The 24,648-nt window shown below is 39.1% G+C and overlaps 1 protein-coding gene across 3 annotated transcripts in view; it reads right to left on the reverse strand.

The window, feature by feature from the left end:
- Positions 1-308: 308 nt before the first annotated feature.
- The window catches only part of CSTF2 (cleavage stimulation factor subunit 2), a 30,865-nt gene continuing 6,525 nt past the window's right edge, over positions 309-24,648 (reverse strand). Inside the window, exons 7-16 of one of the 3 annotated variants that reach the window (XR_008201591.1) lie at positions 23,358-23,481; positions 17,706-17,768; positions 14,893-14,952; positions 14,110-14,251; positions 13,146-13,321; positions 12,584-12,861; positions 5,686-5,796; positions 4,846-4,970; positions 2,570-2,682; positions 309-374 (exon numbers count right to left, since the gene is read on the reverse strand). Coding sequence is in view for 2 of the 3 variants with exons in the window: in XM_052663275.1 (XP_052519235.1) it covers positions 4,848-4,970; positions 5,686-5,796; positions 12,584-12,861; positions 13,146-13,321; positions 14,110-14,251; positions 14,893-14,952; positions 17,706-17,768; positions 23,358-23,481 (1,077 nt within the window). In the remaining variant the exon portion in view is untranslated. Of the gene's footprint in view, positions 375-2,515; positions 2,683-4,845; positions 4,971-5,685; positions 5,797-12,583; positions 12,862-13,145; positions 13,322-14,109; positions 14,252-14,892; positions 14,953-17,705; positions 17,769-23,357; positions 23,482-24,648 lie in introns of those variants that run through there. The other 2 variants (XM_052663275.1, XM_052663277.1) reach the window with 2 other exon arrangements.

Raw genomic sequence — 24,648 nt, forward strand, 5'->3', positions numbered from 1 at the left:
AATCTTGAAAGTATGCTAATCGTAACTGAAATTGTATCATAATGAAAGTCAGCTATGTTGTCATTAGCTTGCCTTGTTCTGTTGGAAATAATTGTGAAAACTTGAACTCCATCTTAGGATGATTATTTAGTCAACAAGGACTCTTTATTACCATTTTACTCAAGGGGAGTGATTAATGTCTTGTCTTAAAAAGATAATTTAAAATTTTGATAACATTTCCTTGGCTCCTACGTACCTATTAAGGAATCATTCAGTAACAGAAGCAAAATGCCTTTTCTTTCTCCTATCAAAATGCTCTTTTATTTTTTCCATCCACATGGCTCTGGGGTGTCAGTAGTCACAGTGAATCAGTAGAAGGAAAGAAGACTGGGGCCCTTAAAAGAGGAAAAATAATACACATTTTGTTGTGCTCAAAGACAATTCAAATCATAAGATTTACAAGAATGTTTCCACTGAATTAACATTAGTGCACCTCTCTCTCTACCATTGTGACCAAAAATGAATGATTACTTCTAATTGTCCAGAAACCTACATGACTTGAAGGATTAGAAAAACTGAATTTTTTCAGTAACTAGTCTGAACAAAATAAAGGAAGGTCATGAACTCATGGTAGCTAATTGTGTTTCATGTATTAACTAGACATCAAGAAAAATTACTAATGGACGTTTCCAAGAGAATAGATTGGGATACCCCTGCTGTTACCAATTTCCCGGATTTCAGCTAATTTAAATTTAATAAGGCTTCTGGAACATGCACACTGTAGCTTTGATGATTTGGTTCCTATTAGACAACTGCTGACCAAATTATAATTTGATCTCCAATGAGTCTGATTTGGAATCTTAGTGTTCCTTAAAACTTATTATAGTGTGTTCTTAAGGAGAAAGACTGTATTCTCGGTCTCGATGTCTCAATATATTGACACTTCAAGTCATGGCTGCTGCTAAAATCAATATATCAAGGCCTAGAATGTTCATGGAAGCTAGCAGAAAAGGTAATGATAATAATAAATCCTACATACAATCAACATCTAAGCCCAAATTAGGGATGAGCAGGCTACCTAGAAAGCTTCTCAGCTGTTTTGATCAAGTTTTTCTGTGTAGGTTGCAATTATCGAGTATCTTTCTCAGCAAACTTTTGTTGTAGTAAATGCTTATACATGAGTACAAAATCTCTCAATTTTAATGTCCCTCATAATTTTGATTATCTTTGCATTCTTTTGCTTGACATGTAAGCAATATGCTATTACATTCTCTACACCTATGGCAGGCTTTTAATTCACTTGACCATAATCCTAACGCAGAGGCTAGGACTTTGAGAATATAAACAGATTCAGGAGTAGTTCCAGTGGAACTTTACTAATTATTAAGGCACCTCTTAACCTCGTGAGGTTGGCCTGATGGAGATAAATCATGTTTCTCCTTAATGCCACTATGAGAGAGAATACTAGGCCGGAAGAGCTGTAGGTTATAGCCAGTGGCACTGATTGTGTTCACACCCATCTAAAAGGAAGAAGGCAGAGTCAGGCCTAATGGGCAATCTGACTGCTTATACATTTGGTCCTTTTGAAATAAATGAGAAAAATGTAAATGTAAAAATTTTAGAATTCCTATGTTTTAATTTCCTAGAATAAATCTGGTTACTGGGTAGGGCTGCACATTAGTAATTATTTAGAAGGTAAGATGAAATGTATTGCTTGATTTCTGTTCAGTGTTTATTTCATCTTGAACACAGGAAAAATTAGTGGTTTTCTAAACTTTTAAAGTTAACTACCCAGACTGAAGAGTTTTAGAACAAAAAAATGTCAACAGTCTCTTGTGTTGCTGACACATTAAAACCAGTCCTTGTCTTAACTTGTCTTAACTTAAAAGCCCTTGTCTTAACTCTGAACTATGTATGTGAATAGACTTCAGTTCATTTCAGTTCATTCATTCAGTCTTGTCCAACTTTGTGACCCTAGGGACTGCAGCATGCTAGGCCTCCCTATCCATCACCAACTCCCGGAGTTTACTCAAACTCATGTCCACTGAGTTGGTGATGCCATCCAAACATCTCATCCTGTCATCCCCTTCCTGGCACTGACCAAAAAATACATTTTGATATTTGGATTTTTCTAGACTAAATACACTGCTCTGCTATGTAGGCTCTTTGCTTCGCTGGCCTTGTGACCATTTTACAGCTCTAAGCACATGCTATTTTCTGAGTAGACTCAGAAGCTCTAGCAAGTTCTCAAAGGGCAAATATTATTTCTGTTGGAAGCAAACTAAGCAAAAACCAAGTTCCAGAAAATCCGGTTTCTGAGAAATTCTCAAATATCATTAAGAATAACTGGTTAACTTAAAAGGAAAAACAGCTATGCAACATTAAAGTACAATATTGCAGTAAGGGTAGAAAACACATGTGAGGTTTCACCCTTGGAGTTCAGCCTTTTAAAAGCAAAAAGGTTATGCATATCAATTTGCAGTATACTAAAATTATGTTCAAAGTTTATTTCAAGTCACAGAAAATATACAAACTAAGACAACAGAATGATTTGATTTTGTTCTGAGAGAAGGTGATAGGAGTCCTCCACCTGGCACCAATTTGAGTCATTCATGGGTTAGGATGCAGAAGTCATCTTTTTGCAACATTTCAACAAAGTAATGGAATTAATTTCCATATCTGTTGCCAGGTATTTTTGAAAACCTGTAAGGAAAAGTTGGGAGAAAGCCATTACAAGTGCAGACAAAGTTCTCTTCCCCAAACATCAGGAAGAAAAGAATTTAAAGGTAGGAGAAGGAGTCTATGCATAAGAACAAATCACCAGGAACAGATTCCTAAGGTGTCTGCCTCCTGCTTCCCCAAAATAATCATCTCTTACAGTGGAGTTTCTCAACCTCAGCACTACTGACATCTGGGGCCAGATAACTCTTTGTTATCAGGGTGTGTCCTGAGCATTACAGGAGGTTTAGCAGTATCTCTGGTCCCTACCCACTGAAAGCCAGTAGCACACCATACCCGCTAAAGCTGTGATAACCAAAAATGTCTCCAGACATTTCCCAGTATCATGTAGGCAAAACCACCTCTGGCTGAGAACCACTGACCTAATGGTAATGGTACATAAGCCTGTCACTGATAGCAGAGCTGGATCACAACCAGTAAGGTATAGGATGGAGGGAGAGCCAACCTCTTGGCTCCAGTATGCACCAATACCAGCAAATACACATTAAAACCTTTCCAGTGGAAAATTGCGAAGAACTACATGCTCCACACGTACATATTAGTGGAGGTTTAAAAGAGTTAAAAGGTCAATGAGGTCTGTAGTCTAGTTAAGAGTAATGTACCAATGTACATTTCTTCCTTTTGCACTATATACCAAAAAGGTATTATGTACAAGATTCCCAAAATTTGATCATTGTGGGAAGCTAAAGGAAAGGTGCATGTGGCTCTCTGTACTATTTTCCCAACTTCCTGTGAATTTCTAATTATTTCAAAATAAAAGATAAAACAAACAAAAAACCCTGCTCTGTGGTTTATGTGCAAGGCTTTGAAATGAAGTACCTTATAAGCAAGAATACACAAGGAGAGAAATTTCAGAAACATTTTTTACCTCTACTATCCCAAAACATAATTTTCTCACATTCTAGGGGATACCTTTTCCGGCATAAATAGATTAGAAAAAGTAAGAGAGGACTAGTTTTTAAAAATCTATTCCTCCAACTCTAATAGGCAGTCTACACTTTCACTAAAGAAAATAGAATGCCTTGGGTATCTGGACTAAAAGATCTAGTTGCACTGTAAGTCTGGTGCCATCCATCTATGACAGCTTCCCATTAAAGTTCAGTCAAGTTAATGTCTAGATACAGATACAATGCATATTTACACTTTAAAAGTTTTAACAATATTACAAATATGGATTAAAATACAATATATTTAGTAAAGACTGCTAGTTAGTGTAAATGAGACCATTGTTAAATGATATACGGACAGAAATTGTTACAAAGAGGGAATAAAAAGCAGAAATTCAAAATGTGAAATTCCAACTGATATTGGGACAATGTAAATTTTAAACTGTTTTTAAAAAGCAAAATTGTTTATGAAATACAAGATGTTGGGGAAAATTTTTTTTATAAACCCTGTACATGTAATCAGGTTAGGTCACATGATTATGTTCCTTTCTAGCTGACTGAAGAGCAAGGAAACTAAGGGCAGTAGTGTACAGCAACCTCGAAAATGTACAGGGACTGATGGTGATGGTGGACATTCACTACCTTAAATTATGTGCTGTAACAGTTTAACCTCAAAATATTCAATGTAAAATAAATACTTGAAACTAAAATGTTTACATATTTTATTGAAATGGTTTGTATTTTCATTTTGATGGGAGAGTTGAGAATAACATAACAACTGATTCTGGAAGAATACATACCAAACTATAGTTAGCAGTTATGTCTTTGTAATGAGACTGAGAAACCAGAGCTTTTACCCTGAACTTTCTACATTTCTATATTCAATTAATTTGGTTAATCATATTTTAATTTGATTTGGTTAATTTTGATTTGACTTTGGTTAATTTTTATTTGATTTTGATTGATTTGGTTAATCATAATTTGATCATATGTCACTGTTGCCAATTTTAGGAAAAAAAGGTTAAATGAGATTACAATCAATTCAACAACTGAACAAATGCCTATCACCTTCGCCTACCATGACAGGGACTGAGTTACTGAAGAGTGAAGGGTCTAGTCAAGAGGGGTACAGGCCTCAGGTAGTCTTGAGATCAAGAGACTCTTGTTGGTTAAGCTTGAAAAGTACATACCCCAAATGCACAAGGAGCTTGTCTGACTCAGGCACAGTAAGTCTGCTCACCTTTAAGGAGCTCCAGTAGATTTCTGTATTTGTTCCTTTAAGATCAGGATACTCTGCCTCTGCTCAGGAGGCAGCATGGCGATCTGGTCTGCAGTTAGTTGAAGAACCTGCATAATCAAAGCAGCCTGTGCAGAGGAAAAAAAAAACATAATGAGTTTTAACGATGGTGGCTAAAAAACTACCACCGGCTTCTGTCCAAGACGGAAGGATAGTTCACATACAGAAAACCAAAAAAAAAAATTTTTTTAAATCAAACCAAACCAAAGAAAAAAACAAAACCAGCTGGTGAGAAGAGGCAAAATGAAAAGCACAGGTACAATGCCTAAGATTAGAAGATTCAAAGCAGACACATTCATGAACCCCAAATTCTTACTGATGAAGATGATATTGGTAACCCCTTGGAAATCTACAGTTTTTAATCCTTTGAAAGAATTGAATCCTTTGAAAGGAGCTTTGAAAGTTGCTCCTTTTCACAAGTTTTGAGCTCCCTACAATGGTCAAATATAGAAACAGAAAGATATGCTTGTGGGGAATCTGCTATCATCTTTAGGGATAAGGTATGAAAGGGATTTGGATTTCCAGGTCAATCAGGCCTGCACACAAAATATCTATTGGCAGATGAGTCTGAAAAGTTAAGACAAGCTACCACTGATGTATAGCCATTTAAGAATTTTAGGACCTGGCCCACAGATTTTCAGGTAACAAGATCATAAAGAATTCTAAGAGTATAAGCATCATTTCCAAAGGGACTCTGAAGACCCAGGACCTCCACATGGTGACTATGAAAAGAGGACTCCAAAAGATTTGTGCAAATGGAGGCAGCTGGACAACATTACTTACCTTCTCATGGTCCTGTGGAGTGACTTGGTTCTGGCCAGGACTAAAGCCACCAGGCTGGCCTCCACCCTGAATGCTTGCTCCCTGCATGCCTGCTCCCTGCATGACTGGGACCTATGAGCACAGAGACAAGGAGAGATTTTTGGTACTTCTCATTTAGGTTACCAGAATCCAGTAATATTAGCAACGTGAAAAAATAGGATCAGATTGTGGAGACGAGTAAAAAAGGCAAATAAATGACTCTGAAGATCAGTTCCTACTGTTAGCAACCGCAGAAGGCAGGGTTTAGCCAGAGATCAACTAGTAAGTTGATACATTTGCTTATGACAGCACCAGCATCATCAACAAATACCACAAAGCATAACTGCTTCTGCTGCTGCTAAGTCGCTTTCGTCGTATCTGACTCTGCGACCCCATAGACAGCAGCCCACCAGGCTCCTCTGTCCCTGGGATTCTCCAGGCAAGAATACTGGAGTGGGTTGCCATTTCCTTCTCCAATGCATGCATGCATGCTAAGTCACTTCAGTCATGTCCAACTCTGTGCGATCCCATAGATGGCAGTCCACAAGGCTCCTTGGTCCACAGGATTCTCTAGGCAAGAATACTGGAGTGGGTTGCCATTTCCTTCTCCACCAAGCACAACTGGATACTATTAAATCAAGCAAAATTCAGCCACATAAGCACAGGGAAAACTGACAGCATCTGAGAAACTATCACTCAGCAGAAACAGAAATGAAAGCTGACATATTATAGAATAACATATGCTGGCCCATTGGGGAGCTACATTCACAGGGATACTGCCTACCTCTAATTCAATCAAACACGGTTCGTCCCAAAGGGCCCTATCCCATAAGTAAGGCAGAAATGATCATAATGCCAGGGGCAGAAAGGAGACGGGAAGGTCTCTGGGGAAACGACTATTATTAGCCCAACATTTGTTTTTTTATAACTTCCCTCAGAGAATACACAGCAGATGCTTTCTGCTAAATACAGACTAAGAAACATGATTGACCTGAGTTAACCAAGTGCAGTTATATCATTCTTACTGGTATATAAGATCTTCAATGGGTTCAATCTTTTGGAAAACAAACAGAACCCAAGGAAAAGGCCTCAGAGCACCTAGAATACTTGTTAAAAGGTCCCTATGCTGGAATTATGTTCACACTCAAAGCATTCACCCAGAGCTTAGGTGGTGGTTGTTGATCAGCTGCTAAGTCGTCTCTTTGTAACTCTGTGAACCCATGACCTGCAGCATGGCAGGCTTCGCTGTCCTTCACTATCTCCTGGAGTTTGCTCAAAGTCATGTCCATTGAGTCAGTGATTCTACCTAACCATCTCATCCTCTGCCACCCCTTTTCCTCTTGTCCTCAATCTTTCCTGTCATCAGGGTTTTTTTCCAATGAATTGGCTGTTTGCAATCAGGTGGCTAAAGAATTGGAACTTCAGCTTCAGCATAAGTCCTTCTAATGAATATTCAGGGATGATTTCCTTGAGGACTAACTGGTTTGATCTCTGCTGTCCAAAGGACGCTCAACAGTCTTCTTGAGCACAACTCGAAAGCATCAATTTTTCAGTGCCCAGTCTTTTTTATGGCCCAACTCTCACGTCCATACATGACTACTAGAAAAAACCATATATTTGACTATACGGACCTTTGCTGGCAAAGTGATGTCTCTGCTTTTTAATATGCTGTCTAGGTCTGTCATAGCTTTTCTTCCAAGGAGCAAGCGTCTTTTAATTTCATGGCTGCAGTCACCATCTGCAGTGATTTTGGAGACAAGAAAATAAAGTCTGACACTGTTTCCACTGTTTCCCCATCTATTTGCCATGAAGTGATGGGACCGGATGCCATGATCTTAGTTTTTTGAATGTTCAGTTTTAAGCCAGCTTTTTCACTCTCCTCTTTCAACCTCATCAAGAGGCTCTTTAGTTCCTTTTCACTTTCTGCCATTAGAGTGGTATCAGCCGCATATCTGAGGTTACTGATATTTCTCCTGGTAATCTTGATTCCAGCTTGTGCTTCATCAAGCCTGGCATTTCACATGATGTAACCTGCATAAATGGTTGTCTGAGGAGGCCTTACAAATAGCTGTGAAAAGAAGAGAAGTGAAAAGCAAAGGAGAAAAGGAAAGATATAAGCATCCGAATGGAGAAGGCAATGGATGTGAGTTCCAAAGAATAGCAAGGAGAGATAAGAAAGCCTTCCTCAGCAATCAATGCAAAGAAATAGAGGAAAACAACAGAATGGGAAAGACTAGAGATCTCTTCAAGAAAATTAGAGATACCAAGGGAACATTTCATGCAAAGATGGGCTCGATAAAGGACAGAAATGGTATGGACCTAATAGAAGCAGAAGATATTAATAAGAGGTGGCAAGAACACACAGAAGAACTGTACAAAAAAATCTTCATGACCCAGATAGTCATGATGGTGTGATCACCCACCTAGAGCCAGACATCCTCGAATGTGAAGTCAAGTGGGCCTTAGAAAGCATCACTCCGAACAAAGCTAGTGGAGGTGATGGAATTCCAGTTGAGCTATTTCAAATCCTGGAAGATGATGCTGTGAAAGTGCTGTACTCAATATGCCATCAAATTTGGAAAACTCAGCAGTGGCCACAGGACTGGAAAAGGTCGGTTTTCATTCCAATCCCAAAGAAAGGCAATGCCAAAGAATGCTCAAACTACTGCACAATTGCACTCATCTCACACGCTAGTAAAGTAATGCTCAAAATTCTCCAAGCCAGGCTTCAGCAATATGTGAACCGTGAACTTCCAGATGTTCAAGCTGGTTTTAGAAAAGGCAGAGGAACCAGAGACCAAATTGCCAACATCTGCTGGATCATCAAAAAAGCAAGAGAGTTCCAGAAAAACATCTATTTCTGCTTTATTGACTATGCCAAAGCCTTTGCCTGTGTGGATCACAATAAACTGTGGAAAATTCTGAAAGAGATGGGAATACCAGACCACCTGACCTGCCTCTTGAGAAATCTGTATGCAGGTCAGGAAACAACAGTTAGAACTGGACATGGAACAACAGACTGGTTCCAAATAGGAAAAGGAGTACTTCAAGGTTGTATATTGTCACCCTGCTTATTTAACTTCTATGCAGAGTACATCATGAGAAACACTGGGCTGGAATAAGCACAAGCTGGAGTCAAGATTGCTGGGAGAAATATCAATAACCTCAGATATGCAGATGACACCATCCTTATGGCAGAAAGTGAAGAAAAACTAAAGAGCCTCTTGATGAAGATGAAAGAGGAGAGTGAAAAAGCTGGCTTAAAGCTCAGCATTCAGAAAACTAAGATCATGGCATCCGGTCCCATCACTTCATGGGAAATAGATGGGGAAACAGTGGAAACAGTGTCAGACTTTATTGTTTTGGGCTCCAAAATCACTGCAGATGGTGACTGTAGCCATGAAATTAAAAGATGCTTACTCCTTGGAAGGAAAGTTATGACCCACCTAGATAGCATATTGAAAAGCAGAGATATTACTTTGCCAACAAAGGTCCGTCTAGTCAAGGCTATGGTTTTTCCAGTGGTCATGTATGGATGGGAAAGTTGGACTGTGAAGAAAGCTGAGTGCCAAAGAATTGATGCTTTTGAACTGTGGTGTTTGAGAAGACTCTTGAGAGTCTCTTGGACTGCAAGGAGATCTAACCAGTCTGTCCTAAAGGAGATCAGTCCTGGGTGTTCATTGGAAGGACTGATGCTAAAGCTGAAGCTCCAGTACTTTGGCCACCTCATGCGAAGAGTTTGACTCATTGGAAAAGACCCTGATGCTGGGAGGGATTGGGGGCAGGAGGAGAAGGGGATGACAGAGGATGAGACAGCTGGATGGCATCACCGACTCAATGGACATGAGTTAGAGTGAGCTCCGCGAGTTGGTGATGGACAAGGAGGCCTGGCGTGCTGTGATTCATGGGGTCGCAAAGAGTCGGACACGACTGAGTGACTGAACTGAACCCTGCATATAAGTAAATAAGCAGGGTGACAATAAATAGCTTTGACGTACTCCTTTCCCAATTCGGAACGAGTCTGTTGTTCCGTGTCCGGTTCCAACTATAGTTTTTTGTCCTGCATACAGGTTTCTCAGGGGATAGGTAAGGTGGTCTGGTATTCCCACCTCTAAGAATTTTCCAGTTTGTTGTGATCCACAGAGTCAAAGGCTTTAGCATAGTCAATGTAGCAAAAGTACATGTTTTTTTTTTTAATTCCCTTGCTTATTCTATAATCCAATGGATGTTGGCAATTTGATCTCTGCTCTTATTAAATACAAATTGTTAATATACATGTTACCTGCTTCCCCAGCAGATGAAAAGCAGCAAAGCATAAAAGAAATGTGGATAAACCATTAGGAGCAGATATCATAATAGCATTGTGAAGAACCAGGTGACAGTCTGACAGTGAAGGACACCAAAAAGCAAAGCAGGAAATAACTATGATTTCTATTATAGCATATATAATAATGAGTGGGTGTATTTAATGATGACCTTGAGTAATCAAAAATGATCAAAATCATTTTTGCATCCTGTTTAAGAAAAGAAGAAAGCATAGTATATTTTATAAATGATTTTTCATTAAAATAGTTTAAAAACTTGGTTGAATAATTCTATTATCTGGAATATTCATTTGCATGCATTAACTCAGTTCCCAAAGACACTAGAGACATGAAGCATTAAAACAGCTTGGTACAGATAGCTAACATACTATCACTTTCAGTTCTTTATCAATACTGAATCCAGAGACCAGTCTGAACCTCAATGATCTGTTATGGACCTGAAATATCTATGAGAATAACATTTTTGAGGCTTCAGTCAATACTAATTTGAGGTACTGTAATGTATAACCATTTAATAATGGCCATTTAAAGTTTCTCGAAGAACCTGTTCTAGGCAGACAAGTAATAATACAGGTAAGCATGAATCTAGGTTTACTAAGACAGTCCAAGTTTATGCTTTTACCTCACAGTAATTACTGACAGCACCCTCAAATGTGTCTCTGTATAGACAATAAGTTATATAATTATCCTAGTAATAAAAAGCCTTTATCAACAAGTTTCCAATTAGGTGGACGGAAGTTAATTTCAAAATTTGATTTAAAATTATGAATTAAGGATATACTATTAGGTTAAAAAACAAGGTGCAGAAAAGTGACAGGAGGAAAAAATAAGAATGCATGTATATTCATATTTGTAAAAATAGTATGTATTCTGATTTGCTAGAAAGATACATTATAATAAAATGTGGTTATCTACAAGAAATGGGGGTCATAGGGAGACAGGTAGAGGGAGGAAGGGAGGTTCTTACTGTCTATCTTTTATACATGAGTGAATGTATTTTATTTGTGTATAAGAAAACACATTGAACAATTTTTTAAAGTTTGAAGATAAAATTTTTTCTCTACCTCAAATCTAATTGGCTTTACAAAATCTACTAATGAAAACTATGACAAATTTAACATTGCAGAGTAACAAGTCCGAGTACTAGAAGATAAAGGACCAAGGAATTATTGACAGTCTTCCAACAATTATTTTTGACATCCTTCTCAAAAGGCTTCTCAATAGAATTATATAAGGACATCATGCAGTTATTTGTTATTTATCTCTCTACTAGAACGTAAGCTCTACAGGGGCAGGACTTTACTTTGCTCACTCTGCTCTATCCCCACTACCTATAGCTCTGTCTGATATACAGTAAGTGCTCAACAAATATTTGTTGAACGACTGAATGAAAGCATTAAAAACCCATTTTAATTATGAGGCTTACTGACCATAGACGGCACAATAAAAATCAAGCCCCAAAACACATTTTTTAAAAAAGTACAACTAGAAAAACAGTAACCAAGTTTTTTCCTACACATACCAGAAAACAACATATTCACATTTCATATTAAAGAGGAGGGACAATACACATATACACAATATACAATGTGCAGGCCACAGAGACGTTGCAGTATAGTAGGAAACAACATAGGCTCTGTTCCTTGCTGTACCACTTCTTAGTTTTGTGAATTTGGATAAGCCACCTGAATTCTTGGGTCTCAGTTTCCAAACCTATAAAATGAGAGAACTGGATGTCTGACATGTTCCATTCCACTCTGACCATACAATTCTCTCTCATACATACATACACATGCATGCCTGAGAGGGAATAAAGCACAGAAACACATGGGAGAGAAAAGAGAAACACAAGTACATATAGGAAGGAGGAAGTCACACTGAAGAAATATGAAGGTGGAAGAGCTAGAGGCAAACATAAGTATTAGCAGAAAAAAAAAAATAAGCAAACAAACTCAGGGAGAAGATACATACGTACTACCTGAAGGGTAAAAAGGATGGAGATGACAACATATAGATAATCATAGCCCATCATAACACATAGCTGGAGAGCCAAATAAAGAGAAAGAAGAGAAAATTCAGTTGCACAGCTTTTAAGGTAAGCATTAGTAAACTGCCATTCATACTCCACTGTTCACTTTAGGCTATGTGATGAAAGTAAATTAAAACAGATTTCTGCAAACCTAAGATTAGCTAAATGACCACGAATAGCTCTTCATATGCTTGAATGCAGTAGTTCTTAGGGCTATACATTAGAATCATTTGGGGGAGGCTTTTCAAATTATCCATGCCTAGATTCTACTGATGTACACGCTGTCCCTTAAAATCAGGGGCTCTGTTCTGAATGGAATTTGAAATTGTGGGACAAGGTTACACTTATGGACTACACTCCTGGCAGTCAGAAAACCACCACAACCTAAGGAACAGAGAAACAAAAGGAAGGGAGATCTTAATCTTCCCCAACAAGCTCAGAAACCAGAAAGCAGTAATAATCAGCCTCAATAACCAATTCCTGAATAGATCAAGACTTCACATGGAAGTGAGAGTACTACACATACCTGTCTGGATCCCTGGGGTCCAACGGCCCCCATGTTAATTGGACTGGGACCTTGGATTCCACTAGGTATAGGGCCTCTTGGGCCTGGCACTGGGCCCCTTGTATCCATGCTTCTGGCCTCCATTCCTCTGACTTCCATTGCACGAGCCTCCATAGCACGGGCCTCCATAGCACGGGCCTCCATTGCACGGGCCTCCATTGCACGGGCTTCTAATCCTCTAGCATCTAATCCTCTAGCCTCCATGGCTCGTGCATCTATGCCTCGTGGATCTCTTCCACCTATAAAAAAAAGTTGAAAGAAAACTATTCGGTAGCTACCCACATTTACTGCAAGAAGAACCAATAATCAAAGAAAGACAGAAATCTATTTTCTCCAGTCACATGTCCCCCAGCTACATGAGATTGCTTTCTCCTTCTCAATTTCTCAAATTTGCAGATAAACTTGAAAAATGTTTGCCAACTCTACTGCCCCAGCATTCTGTATCCCAGATTGGAGCCTAGGACAGAGCATTCATCATGAGTCCACAACTACCAGTCAGCTTTGTGACATGGTTTCCCCTCACCTCTGCCATCCAAGGGTGGACCCCTCTGATCTATCATGGGTCCTCTTGGCTCTGCCATTAGAGGTCTGGGCTCAGTTAATGGCCCTCCCCTCATCTCATGTGGGGGTGGGCCACGGCTGTCATGGCCAGGGACATGGTGCATGGGCGGACCCTGATGAGGTGGTCCCAGGTAACCTCTAGAGATGGAGAAAAAAATGTTATATTTTAAAAGAGAACAAAACAACATGAAAAGTGTCAACCAGAAGATCACTAAGTAAAAATTAGATAAAGAACTGATACAAACATCAGTCTGCAAATTCTAAGAGAATAACACAAAACAGATCAAAGACAAACTATAGAGATGTAAACCCATGTATTTCAGAATTTCATATTTCGTCAGGGAACTCATATTAAGGAGGAATTAATGGATATTCATTATATATAATGAATACACAGTATGGTGCTTAAGAACATGGGTTACTGTATAGGTTCAAATCTGGGCTTTATCACGTATTAGTTGTGTTGATCTTCAGCACATTTGCTTAACTTCTTGATGCCTTGGTTTCTTCATCTGTAACATGGGACTGATATTAGTATCAACCTCAGGGTTAGTATCAATAACAGGGTTGTTGTGTAGATTTAATGAAATAGTCTCAATAAAGCATTCAAGTATTCAAAGCAGATTCAGAGTCATAAACCCCATTAATATCCATTATTATTATTATTGCTATTATTAGTAGCTCTTTCCCAGTCTGATATGTCTGCTAGAATTTCTAATTCCTGAGGATGAAGTAGCAATGGTTAGTTCAAAATGACATACTTCAACTACAAATTCTGCCCAGCAAGTGCTTCGTTTTGGACAGTGGTCGTGAATATTTATCTTTTGAAATAAGCAAACAGGCACAAACGGTATAAGAAGACTTTGTTCTCAAAGCAAGGGAAAATTCTAATTCCTCCAATCTTTTTCTTCTGTGTCAGGGCTTACCTAGGTTCTACCTCTCCAGTTACAGAAAGTAAAGTGCCTCCACGTGGGTCATTTGGAGCATCTCCCAACAGACCTCGAGGCGTTGGGACGTTGGCAGGCAAGGGCCCACGCTGCATAGCTGCTCTGGGGTCTTGCATTGGCACTGACAGGAAACAAACGGGGAGTTACTGCTGTGAAGGACACATATGGCAACAAGGAATGACTCTACCACTGACAACGTAGTTCAGACACTGTAGAGTGGATGAAAGCTCACCACAGCAGAGTCCTCTTGCAGCTCAAGAACAGAAGCAGGGTATAGGCAGAATCTGTGCCAGGTCAGAGGTATGGATGGAATTATATAAAGAGCAAACTGGGGAGCAACCTGCCAAGGCCTAGCACTGCAATCTGAAGAAGAAACTTGGGCCCGTGGTTTTGCTTAGAATCAATCTTAGTTCAAGGACCAGAGCCACAAAAGTTAGGGTCTGGGCATATGTGAACACTGCCATGGCTCTGTGAGAACTGGCTGTCTCCTTACAGACTGCTATTCCATCCAAGCCTCCTGACACCAGTAGGGAGGGAGTACAGCCTCAGACAGATGCCCATATCCTCCATGTTCTCTGCCCTGTGTGAAGACATCAATCTTAGGCCTGTGGCCCCAAGAGGAAAAAACAAACAAACAAACAAACCCCAAACGCTACCCTTTTGGGTTCCGAACGTGCGGATGACTGCCGAGCAGTCCTTATCCTCTCAATGTCCCACCCTGAACATCACAAGCAAAAGGAAACCCGCAGATACAATGGGTACCTTGAACTCGCTCAATTGATGCAGGCCCGGTGGGTCCCACGGGCGAGTGCTGTACAGTTCCTAAGTGAGCAGCAAGTTCAAAAGGAGAAAGAGCAGACACTTAAAATAGCTTGCACACACACATGCAGAAGCATACAGACACTGGAGATTTATTCATAGTATCAGTTAAAAAGTCAAGAGGTCATTAGCTTGCCTTGGGCTACAAAATCTTCCTAAACTATATGATCTGAAACTGTCCTGCTTTGATGAGATTGCTTCCTAAGGTAAAACCTGTAGGCCACTGATTTTATCTGGGCAGGAATAACCAGCCACTTGTAATTTTCACCTCTGCTACTAGGATTCCCCTTAAATCTTATGATACTATGAAAAAAAGAAACAAAATATAAAACAGATGCTATTGAATCTCTAGTTAGGCAAAGAAGGCAAACATATTTTCATAAGCAAAAAATGGAAGAAATCGCAGTGAATCTGGAAGGCAAGATTTATTCTGGAAAAGCCCATAACAAAAGTGGGACAGTATTACTTCTATCATACTTTAAGGCACAAAAATTTCTGCTATCAAATGGGGAAATACAGTGAATGAACTTTAGATAAAGAAAAAGAATATCACTCCTCAAGAAGTACTCAACCACTGTAAGTTTTCGATAAACAAATACCACGACATTATTAAAGACTAATAAGATGACAGGGCACCAATGTTAAACTAAGGCAGCAGAAGGCAAGAAGTCTCTTCTTAAACATCTCACTGTCTCTTTCCACCTTTACAAATGTTCAAAAGAAGTATGGATTGCAGGAAAAGAATGACAAACTGGGTACAAATGAAAGATTCTTGCTTCTTCTGCTGGGTACTAAAGGAAAACTAGGAAGGAAAGTCTCATTTTATCTCTTCATGAATACATCCTTGATATACCTTCAAAACTCAACTCATTTCCCTTTGTTAACTTTTGACCAGAAAGGTGAAGATAACTACATCAAGAGGGAAGATGTTTTATGGAAGTATGTATTAAACAAAGTTTGATTTATTCATGGCTGGGGAAGAGGCAAAGGTATGACTGAATCTCTAATTCCTTCTTTCTAAGTATTCAAAGCAGAAATACTTTGTGACACATAGTACTGATAGTGGCCGAGCTGGGTAGGGCACAACAGCACAAAAGCATGGGCTGCTCAGATGAGGTGTTTGGATGAAAGCTTGTTCCACTGTCAACAGCCTGACAAGATTATGCATTGTCACTTATAAACCACAGACAAGGAGTACAGTGCATAGACTTTTATCTTAGTATTTTGCTTTAAAAAAAAAAAAGGGTTTGGGGGAATTCCCTGGCAGTCCAGTGGTTAGGACTCAGTGCGTTTAATGAGATGGCCTGGGTTCAATCCCTGGTTGGGGAATTAAGATCCCCCAAACCATGGGGCATAGCTAAAAAAAAAAATTAAAAACTAACTCAAAAATGGGTTTTACTTATAGACCACATGCTATTAAGTAATTTAAGCTTCCCTATACTTATCCAAAGCAGTTCTTTCTAATCACAGGACACAATGAACAAGAATATGTGCTTAGTCACTCAGTTGTGTCCAACTCTTTGCAACCCCATGGACTACAGCCCACCAGGCTCCTCAGTCCATGGGATTTCCCAGGCAAGAATACTTGAGTGGGTTGTCATTTCCTCCTCCAGGGGATCTTTCTGACCCAGGAATTGAACCCAGCTCGCTCACTCTCTCGCATTGTAGGCAGATTCTTTACCATCTGAGCCACCAGGGAAGCCCATGAATTAGAACAGCATACATTAAAAAGCATTTTTGGAAGTTAATAGAAGCAGTGTGGACTGACAGAAAGAGGAGAGATTTTAGAGTCAGAGACTTTGGAATCTTAGTTCTGCAACTTATTAGCTGGAAGAGAAGACGAGTGCACCAAGCCCAGTCTACATTATTCAGATACCAGTATTTACTTACCTCGTCCCCTTGAGAAAGTAACTTAGAACTCTGAGCTTCCGGCTCTTCACCTGAAAACTGAAGTGCTGCCACCCCCGTGATCCGCCCCCCCCCACAACTCCCAAGGTTGTTTATGAAAACTAAAGTGCGTGGCCTAGAGGATGCACTCAGTTTTATTGTTAGTTCCCTCTGTTTTTTGTTTTTTTTTTTTTCCTCGCTTCCCAATGTTGGTTTCAAACAAATCACTGCATTCTTTTTCTTCAAACTTCAGTAATAGAAATAACGTGGTGATGTTGGAGTGGCTGTTGCTGTGGTGGAATCCAGTGTTACTACCACAGTATAACATACACTTACCGAGCAGGCATCACAGACCTTTGATTCCCAGCCCCCACTCCCCCAGTTTTCTCTGGGGTTTAATTTTAGTCTTCCACATATTTAGCCATATGTTACATGCTTGTTACTAAAATTCCTTACTCAGCTCTCCATAGAGGCAGAGAGAACATGTGAGTAGAAGCATTAAACTACCAGGAAAATGCGATATAAGTTAAATAGAAACAAAGGATTCATTTGCTTCATCATTAATTCTTGTAGAGTTGGGCTCTAAATCACTTGACAGTGCTGTCCAACAGAATTTTCTGCAGTGATGGGAATGTTCTATATCTGCAATATCCAGTATGGTACCCTAGCCATATGCAGCTCCTGAGCACTTAGAATGAAGCTAGTGTATGTGAGGAACTGAGTTTTAGATTTCACCTAATTTCCATTTAATTCCATTTAATTAATTTCATATTTGAATAGCCACGTGTGGTTTCTGGCTGCCATATCAGTGCAGATACAGAACATTTCCATGTCTATTACACATTAATTGGATATTAGTATTTATTTACCTTGTCCCCGCTCCATGGACACTGGTCCACTTCCTGGCATTCCAACCTGGGCCTGCATTCCTCCTAGAAGATAAACGGCAGGAAAGTAAACATAAAGACAGTAGGGGAAAAATTTGGACACTGGCTGAATTAACAAATTTCCTCTTTCTGCCCCACAAGCAGAAACCTACAAAGGAGGATCATTAACTACCACTAAACAATGGATTTATACAGAAGATGGGAGTTTGTTAGTGTACTGAAGCTTCAGTGACAGAAAAGTGAGTTATGTGAGATTAAGTAAGATTAAGCAAGTTAAGATTAAGATTCTTAATCTCACTCATTACCAAAATCTTGGCAGGGGGTTCTGTAATACAGCATAATGGCACATACTTCCTCCCACAAGAGGTAGTACTGTTCCCAGGGTACTCTGTATTATAAATCTGTGAGTATACTGTTTCAGTGGTGACAAAGATTTGTGGGGGCACAGCAGGCATTTTATGAGAAGCTGACAGGTATACTATTAATAGATGTCCTGCAAAGTGTGAGACAGTTCTATCAAACTGAGCATTACTCTATCTTGCAAAACTTTCATGTCTTGCTGAATATTCACATAAATGAAAATCTTTTTACAACCGTCTGAACTTAGAACTTGTCTGTTTTATTTGTAAGCAAAGAGCTTCTTTGCCCTGTTTTTACACCAACACATACACACACTGAATTTTCCAAAAACGCAATTACTGAGTATTATGGGTACTGTCTCTTGTTAATAACTTTACCAAGAGTTTTCATTTTCACCATTCAGAAAATCACATCATCAATGTCAATGGTCCTTGTGGTATCTGAATTGCAAAACATACCTGGATCTGTCTTTTATAGTATAGGTGCAAGCATCTGTTATTTTTTGTTTTCTAGTATACTTTTGCTTAAATACTTGCATATTTATAATATTTTTTATTATAAGTTAATTTCCTTTTACTTCCCCCTTATATTATAGTTAGGGTAACTATACCGAATTTTCTTGGAAACCATGTTAAGTATGTTATGTCATCTGTACGTTTCATTTTAGGATAGTAAAGCATCACTGTAAGATATCTGTTACAAAAAGGAGTCACTGTGTCTAACAGTGTTGAGAATGACAGCTCTGCTCTAACCAGCAGGGGTATGATTGCTATACAGACTAAACATATACCATAAGTACTTGTCTGGTCCTTCCCACACAGCAGTAATTTTCTTTTCCTCAAAACAGTAATATTTGCTGCGAAAGGGGAGAAAGGACAGGCTGAACTATTTGCAGTTCTGTAATAGTTAACTAAAATACCCAAGTACATGTCACATTCTCTTATCCCATTTAACATGTCAGGCACCAAAGAGCCATGAATTGAGAACCTGAATCTGTGCTAGCTCTAACAATGTTACTAAGTAATTGTCATTTTAGACAACGGATTTGATAAAATTAACATAGCCTCCAGGCTTGCTCATCTGTACAGGGAATGAGTATCTTCTCAGAACGTGGTCCCCAGACGAGCAGCATCAGCATCACCAAGAATGTGTCAGAGCTGCAAAGCTCAGAGCCCTACCTCAGACCTGCTGAATTAGAAAGTCTGGGTGTGGAGACCAGTAATCTGTGTTTTAATAAGCCCTTCAGGTGAAGCTAATGCACATTAACATCTGAAGTCTAAATGATTTCAAACTTCTCTTTTAGCTATAACATGCTATGATTTATTCAGACCACTCACCAAAACAATACAAAGATTTAGGATCTGAGGTAAGCAGTAGCAGAAGGCATCATGAGCCTAATTTCTCATTACACTATCACATAACGGCACCTTTGTTTATATGGGTTAGCTTCCCAGAAGTGGAACTGGCGGGTTAAATAAAGTATACATGAATTTTTAATGTGAGACTATTAAAAAGATGAAAAACTTCACATTTCCACTAGCAATGTATAGTATCACTCCCTCCACCAAGTGTCATCTCTGAAAACTTTTGCTTGTCTGCTAGGCTCAAGTATAATGAAATCTTGTTATTTAATTTGTAATCCCCTGAAAAGAAATGAAAGTTTTTGTTGCCATCTGGATTTGCTCTTCTATGAAGTGCCTACTCATCTTCTTTGCTTATTTTTCTACTAGTTTGTTTCCCTTTCTCAGCTACTGCCAAAGAGCTTCGTACAGGGTATCCCAAAACTTGTAGTGAAGTTTTAATAACTTTAGAACTATACATGCTACAAACTCATTAAAAAAAACTTGAAAATTCAATTAAATTCCTTTTATACTTATTTTACGTTTCTAATACTCTGCTGCTGCTGCTAAGTCACTCCAGTTGTGTCCGACTCTGTGCAACCCCATAGATGGCAGCCCACCAGGTTCCCCTGTCCCTGGGATTCTCCAGGCAAGAACGCTGGAGTAGGTTGCCATTTCCTGGCTCCTCCATCCATGGGAGTTTCCAGGCAACAGTACTGGAGTGGGTCGCCATTGCCTTCTCCGTCTAATACTCTAGAACTAGCAAAGTTCCTTTATTCTTTAATAAGGTGCTAAGGATATTCACTTTCCTTTAAATACTGCTTTCACTATTTCCCCACATACTTTTTAATGGCGTGTATTACTTTTTGTTGTATTTTTGATAATTTATAAATTTCTTTTTATTTCCTCTTTAATTCAAGGATTATCAAGACTATGCTCCTTAACTTTAAAAGGTTTTTTTAAATTATTTATTCCTATCTTTATTGGCTTATAAGCAAAGAATTCAGCATGTAAAATCTCTACATATTAAAACTTGTTTTTATTTTTTTCCCACTCCAGTGTTCTTGCCTGGAGAATCCCAGGGACAGGGGAGCCTGGTAGACTGGTGTCTATGGGGTCGCACAGAGTCGGACACGACTGGAGCGACTTAGCAGCAGCAGCAGTCACTTTTTAATGATGTGAGTATATTTTCTAGTCAAAATATGTAAGGCTTTCTCTATATATTAAATCAAGTTTATTGGTTCCATTATTTTATTTCTCTTACTTATGTTTTGTCTACAGATGACAATATTTATACACTGTATGTTAATAGTTCATGACAATGTTAAGTACAGAAATGGAGAGCAGACATTTTTATAGAAACTTGACACTGCTGTGACATACAAATGCATGATGTGCACTAGGCTCCCTGAAGAGGGCATAGACCAGCTTAGGTGCTTCTCAACTCAGTAATGAGTTGCATGTCACAAGTTGCACACTTGCCATGTGTACTAGGACCACGTTACATACAACCTGTGATATTTTAAGATTAGCTAGGAACCTATAACACAAGAAAATATATAAAACATGGAAAACATAGGCAAAACACTCTCTGACAGAAATCACAGCAGGATCCTCTATGACCCACCTCCCAGAGTAATGGAAATAAAAGCAAAAATAAAACAAATGGGACCTAATTAAACTTAAAAGCTTTTGCACAATGGAAGAAACTATAAGCAAGGTGAAAAGACAGCCTTCAGAATGGGAGAAAATAATAGCAAATGAAGCAACTGACAAAGAATTTAATCTCAAAATTATACAAGCAGCTCCTGAAACTCAATTCCAGAAAAATAAATGACCCAATCAAAAAATGGGCCAAAGAACTAAACAGATATTTCTCCAAAGAAGACAGACCGATGGCTAACAAACACATGGAAAGATGCTCAACATCACTCATTACCAGAGAACTGCAAATCAAAACCACAGTGAGGTACCATCTCACACCAGTCAGAATGGCTTCTATCCAAAATCTACAAACAATAAATGCTGGAGAGGGTGTGGAGAAAAGGGAACCCTTTTCCACTGTTGGTGGGAATGCAAACTAGTACAGCCACTATGGAGAACAGTATGGAGATTCCTAAAAAAACTGGAAATAGAACTGCCATACGACCCAGCAATCCCACTGCTGGACATACACACCGAGAAAAGCAGAATTGAAAGAGACAAGTGTACCCCAATGTTCATCACAGCACTGTTTACAATAGCTAGGAATGGAAGCAACCTAGATGTCCATCAGCAAATGAATGGATAAGAAAGCTGTGGTACATATACACAATGGAATATTCCTCGGCCATTAAAAAGAAAGCATTTCAATCAGTCCTAATGAGGTGGATGAAACTGGAGCCTATTATAGAGTGAAGTAGGTCAGAAAGAAAAACACCAATACAGTATACTAATGCGTATATATGGAATTTAGAAAGATGGTAATGATGTCCCTATATGCGAGACTGCAAAAGAGACACAGATGTGAAAAACAGTCTTTTGGACTCTGTGGGAGACGGTGAGGGTGGGATGATTTGAGAGGGTAGCATTGAAACGTGTATATTATCATATGTGAAGCAGACTGCCGGTTCAGGTTTGATGCCTGAGACAAGGTGCTCAGGGCTGGTGCACTGGGATGACCCTGGGGGATGAGATGGGGAGGAAGATGGGAGGGGGGTTCTGGATGGGGAACACATGTGCGCCTGTGGCTGATTCATGTCAGTGTATGGCAAAAAATACTACAATACTGTAAAGTAATTAGTCTCCAATTAAAATGAAAAAAAAATCCCTTCTCCCATTCCCTGTAAACTTAGATCTTTAGACTGGTTTCTTTATAAAGCAGAAAAATTTAAATCCAAATTATCACCTATTGGTTGTGTTGCAGTTAATCTAACCCAGATTAGATAAAATAACAAGCGAGTTTGTTGCATAAAAAACTTTAAATACATGTCATATGTTCACACAGGTGTTTCATATGAGGAATCACTATTCCACCCGTAACATTTTTAGTTATAGTTACTGAATGATGAAAAGCTGTAAGTGTAATATTAATTCTTACATACACAATTTTAGTGAACATATTAGTTTTTAAAATTCTTTTTTCCTCTTGTTGTTGTCTCACTATAGTTCATGAAATACAGTGTTACGTTTGTTAAACATAATGGTAACAAGACCAGGCATTTTGTTTTTGTTTATTGCCCCCCACCCAACCCATGTACTTTTTAACCTAACCTAACAGTCTCTAGCTTTTAGTGGGAGAACTGAGTCCATTCACATTTAGCAGAATGACTACATGAGACTTTATTCCTTCCACCTTAACTCTATGTTTATTATTATAACTTCACAATGTGTTTCCTTTTCTCTGTATTTGTTGATTTGGTCTAGTTTCCATTCATTCTATTTTTCCCCTCATTAACTAGGAATTTTGTCATTCTTTGCCTTGCTCTCATAATCAGACATGTAAATTTGTATACAATAAATCAACTATTTGTTCCACCTAGGATATATACTGCCTAGCTACACATTAGTATCAAGATCTCATTGCCACATTATAATTTTGCTATATACTATGCCATTTGCTATAACAAAACACTGCTGCTAAGTCGCTTCAGTCATGTCCGACTCTGTGCGACCCCAGAGATGGCAGCCCCCCAGGCTCCCCCGTCCCTGGGATTCTCCAGGCAAGAACACTGGAGTGGGTTGCCATTTCCTTCTCCAATGCATGGAAGTGAAAAGTGAAAGTGAAGTTGCTCAGTTGTGTCAACTCTTAGCGACCCCATGGACTGCAGCCTACCAGGCTCCTCCGTCCATGGGATTTTCCAGGCAACAGTACTGGAGTGGGGTGCCATTGCCTTCTCCGTAACAAAACACTAGCAAAACACCAAAATGGCAAAGACTCTAAATGAAAACATACCTCCAGGAGCTAAGGAACCAGGGCCAGGTCCTGTTACAGTGGCTGGTATCTGCCCTGGTGCTGCAACTCCAGCCTGCAGGGAAGCTTGCATCAGAGGAGGCGCACCATTGACATGCATTCCACTCTGACCAAGAGAAAAACCAGAGTATGTATATGCCTCTGTGGAGACTCAACATGCAAAGTCTTCAAATGGACAGCACCAAATATTCTACCAAATACCCTTTTCTTACAGCATGTCTAATGCAACATTAGACTTATAACACTTTGAATAGAAGTTGCAATACATACAATGAACCTGGTTACACAGAACATGACTGAGAGAGAACATATTCTAAAAGTAGAGATACACAAGTCTTGTCTGTGCAGTGAGGCCATTTTGTTGTTCAGTGGCTCAGCTGTGTCCAACTCTTTGTGACCCCATGGACTACAGCACACCAGGCTCCCCTGTCCTTCATCACTTCCCAGAGTGTGCTCAAACTCATGTCCATTGAGTCGGTGATACCATCCAACCCTCTCATCCTCTGTCATCCCCTTCTCCCGCCTTCAATCTTTCCCAGCATCAAGGTCTTTCTAATGAGTCAGCTCTTCACATCAGGTGGCTAAAGTATTGGAGCTGTAGAATCAGTCCTTCCAATGAATATTCAGGATTGATTTCCTTTAGGATTGACTGGTTTGATCTTCTTGTAGTCCAAGGGACTCTCAAGAGTCTTCTCCAATACCACAGTTCAAAAGCATCAATTCTTTGGCACTCAGCTTTCTTTAGGGTCCAACTCTCCCATCCATACATGACTACTGGAAAAACCATAGCTTTGACTAGATGGACCTTTGTTGGCAAAATAATATCTCTGCTTTTTAATATGCTGTCTAGGTTTGTCCTAACTTTTCTTCCAAGGCCATATATAGCACCTATTGTCGACTTCAAGACCAGGGCCTGGCAATAAGAGTTGTTGTTTTTTTTTAAAGTGCCTTGAAACGAAGAGGAAAGAATTTAGGACTTTTTCCTTTTAAAAACAGAACTGTTTGCAGTCTATATTTTTAAGGTGAAAAAAATTTTTTGACCATTCTTTTCTCATCACTTTCCTTAGATACAATTCTTATTCGAAGGGAATGTAAAAAACAAAACAATTTAATGCTACATTAAAGCTCCTGGAGGGAAAGGGAATGTTATGTTTTCATCTGTGTATTTCCAAGAGAACTGAGGAGTCCCTTGGAATAGGAAGAGCTCAATAAATACAGAATAAAACTAAAGTATACAAATATTTTAAAAATCACATGGTCTCAGAGAACACAC

The sequence above is a fragment of the Budorcas taxicolor genome, chromosome X, assembly GCF_023091745.1.
Source record: "Budorcas taxicolor isolate Tak-1 chromosome X, Takin1.1, whole genome shotgun sequence".
NCBI lineage: Eukaryota > Metazoa > Chordata > Mammalia > Artiodactyla > Bovidae > Budorcas > Budorcas taxicolor.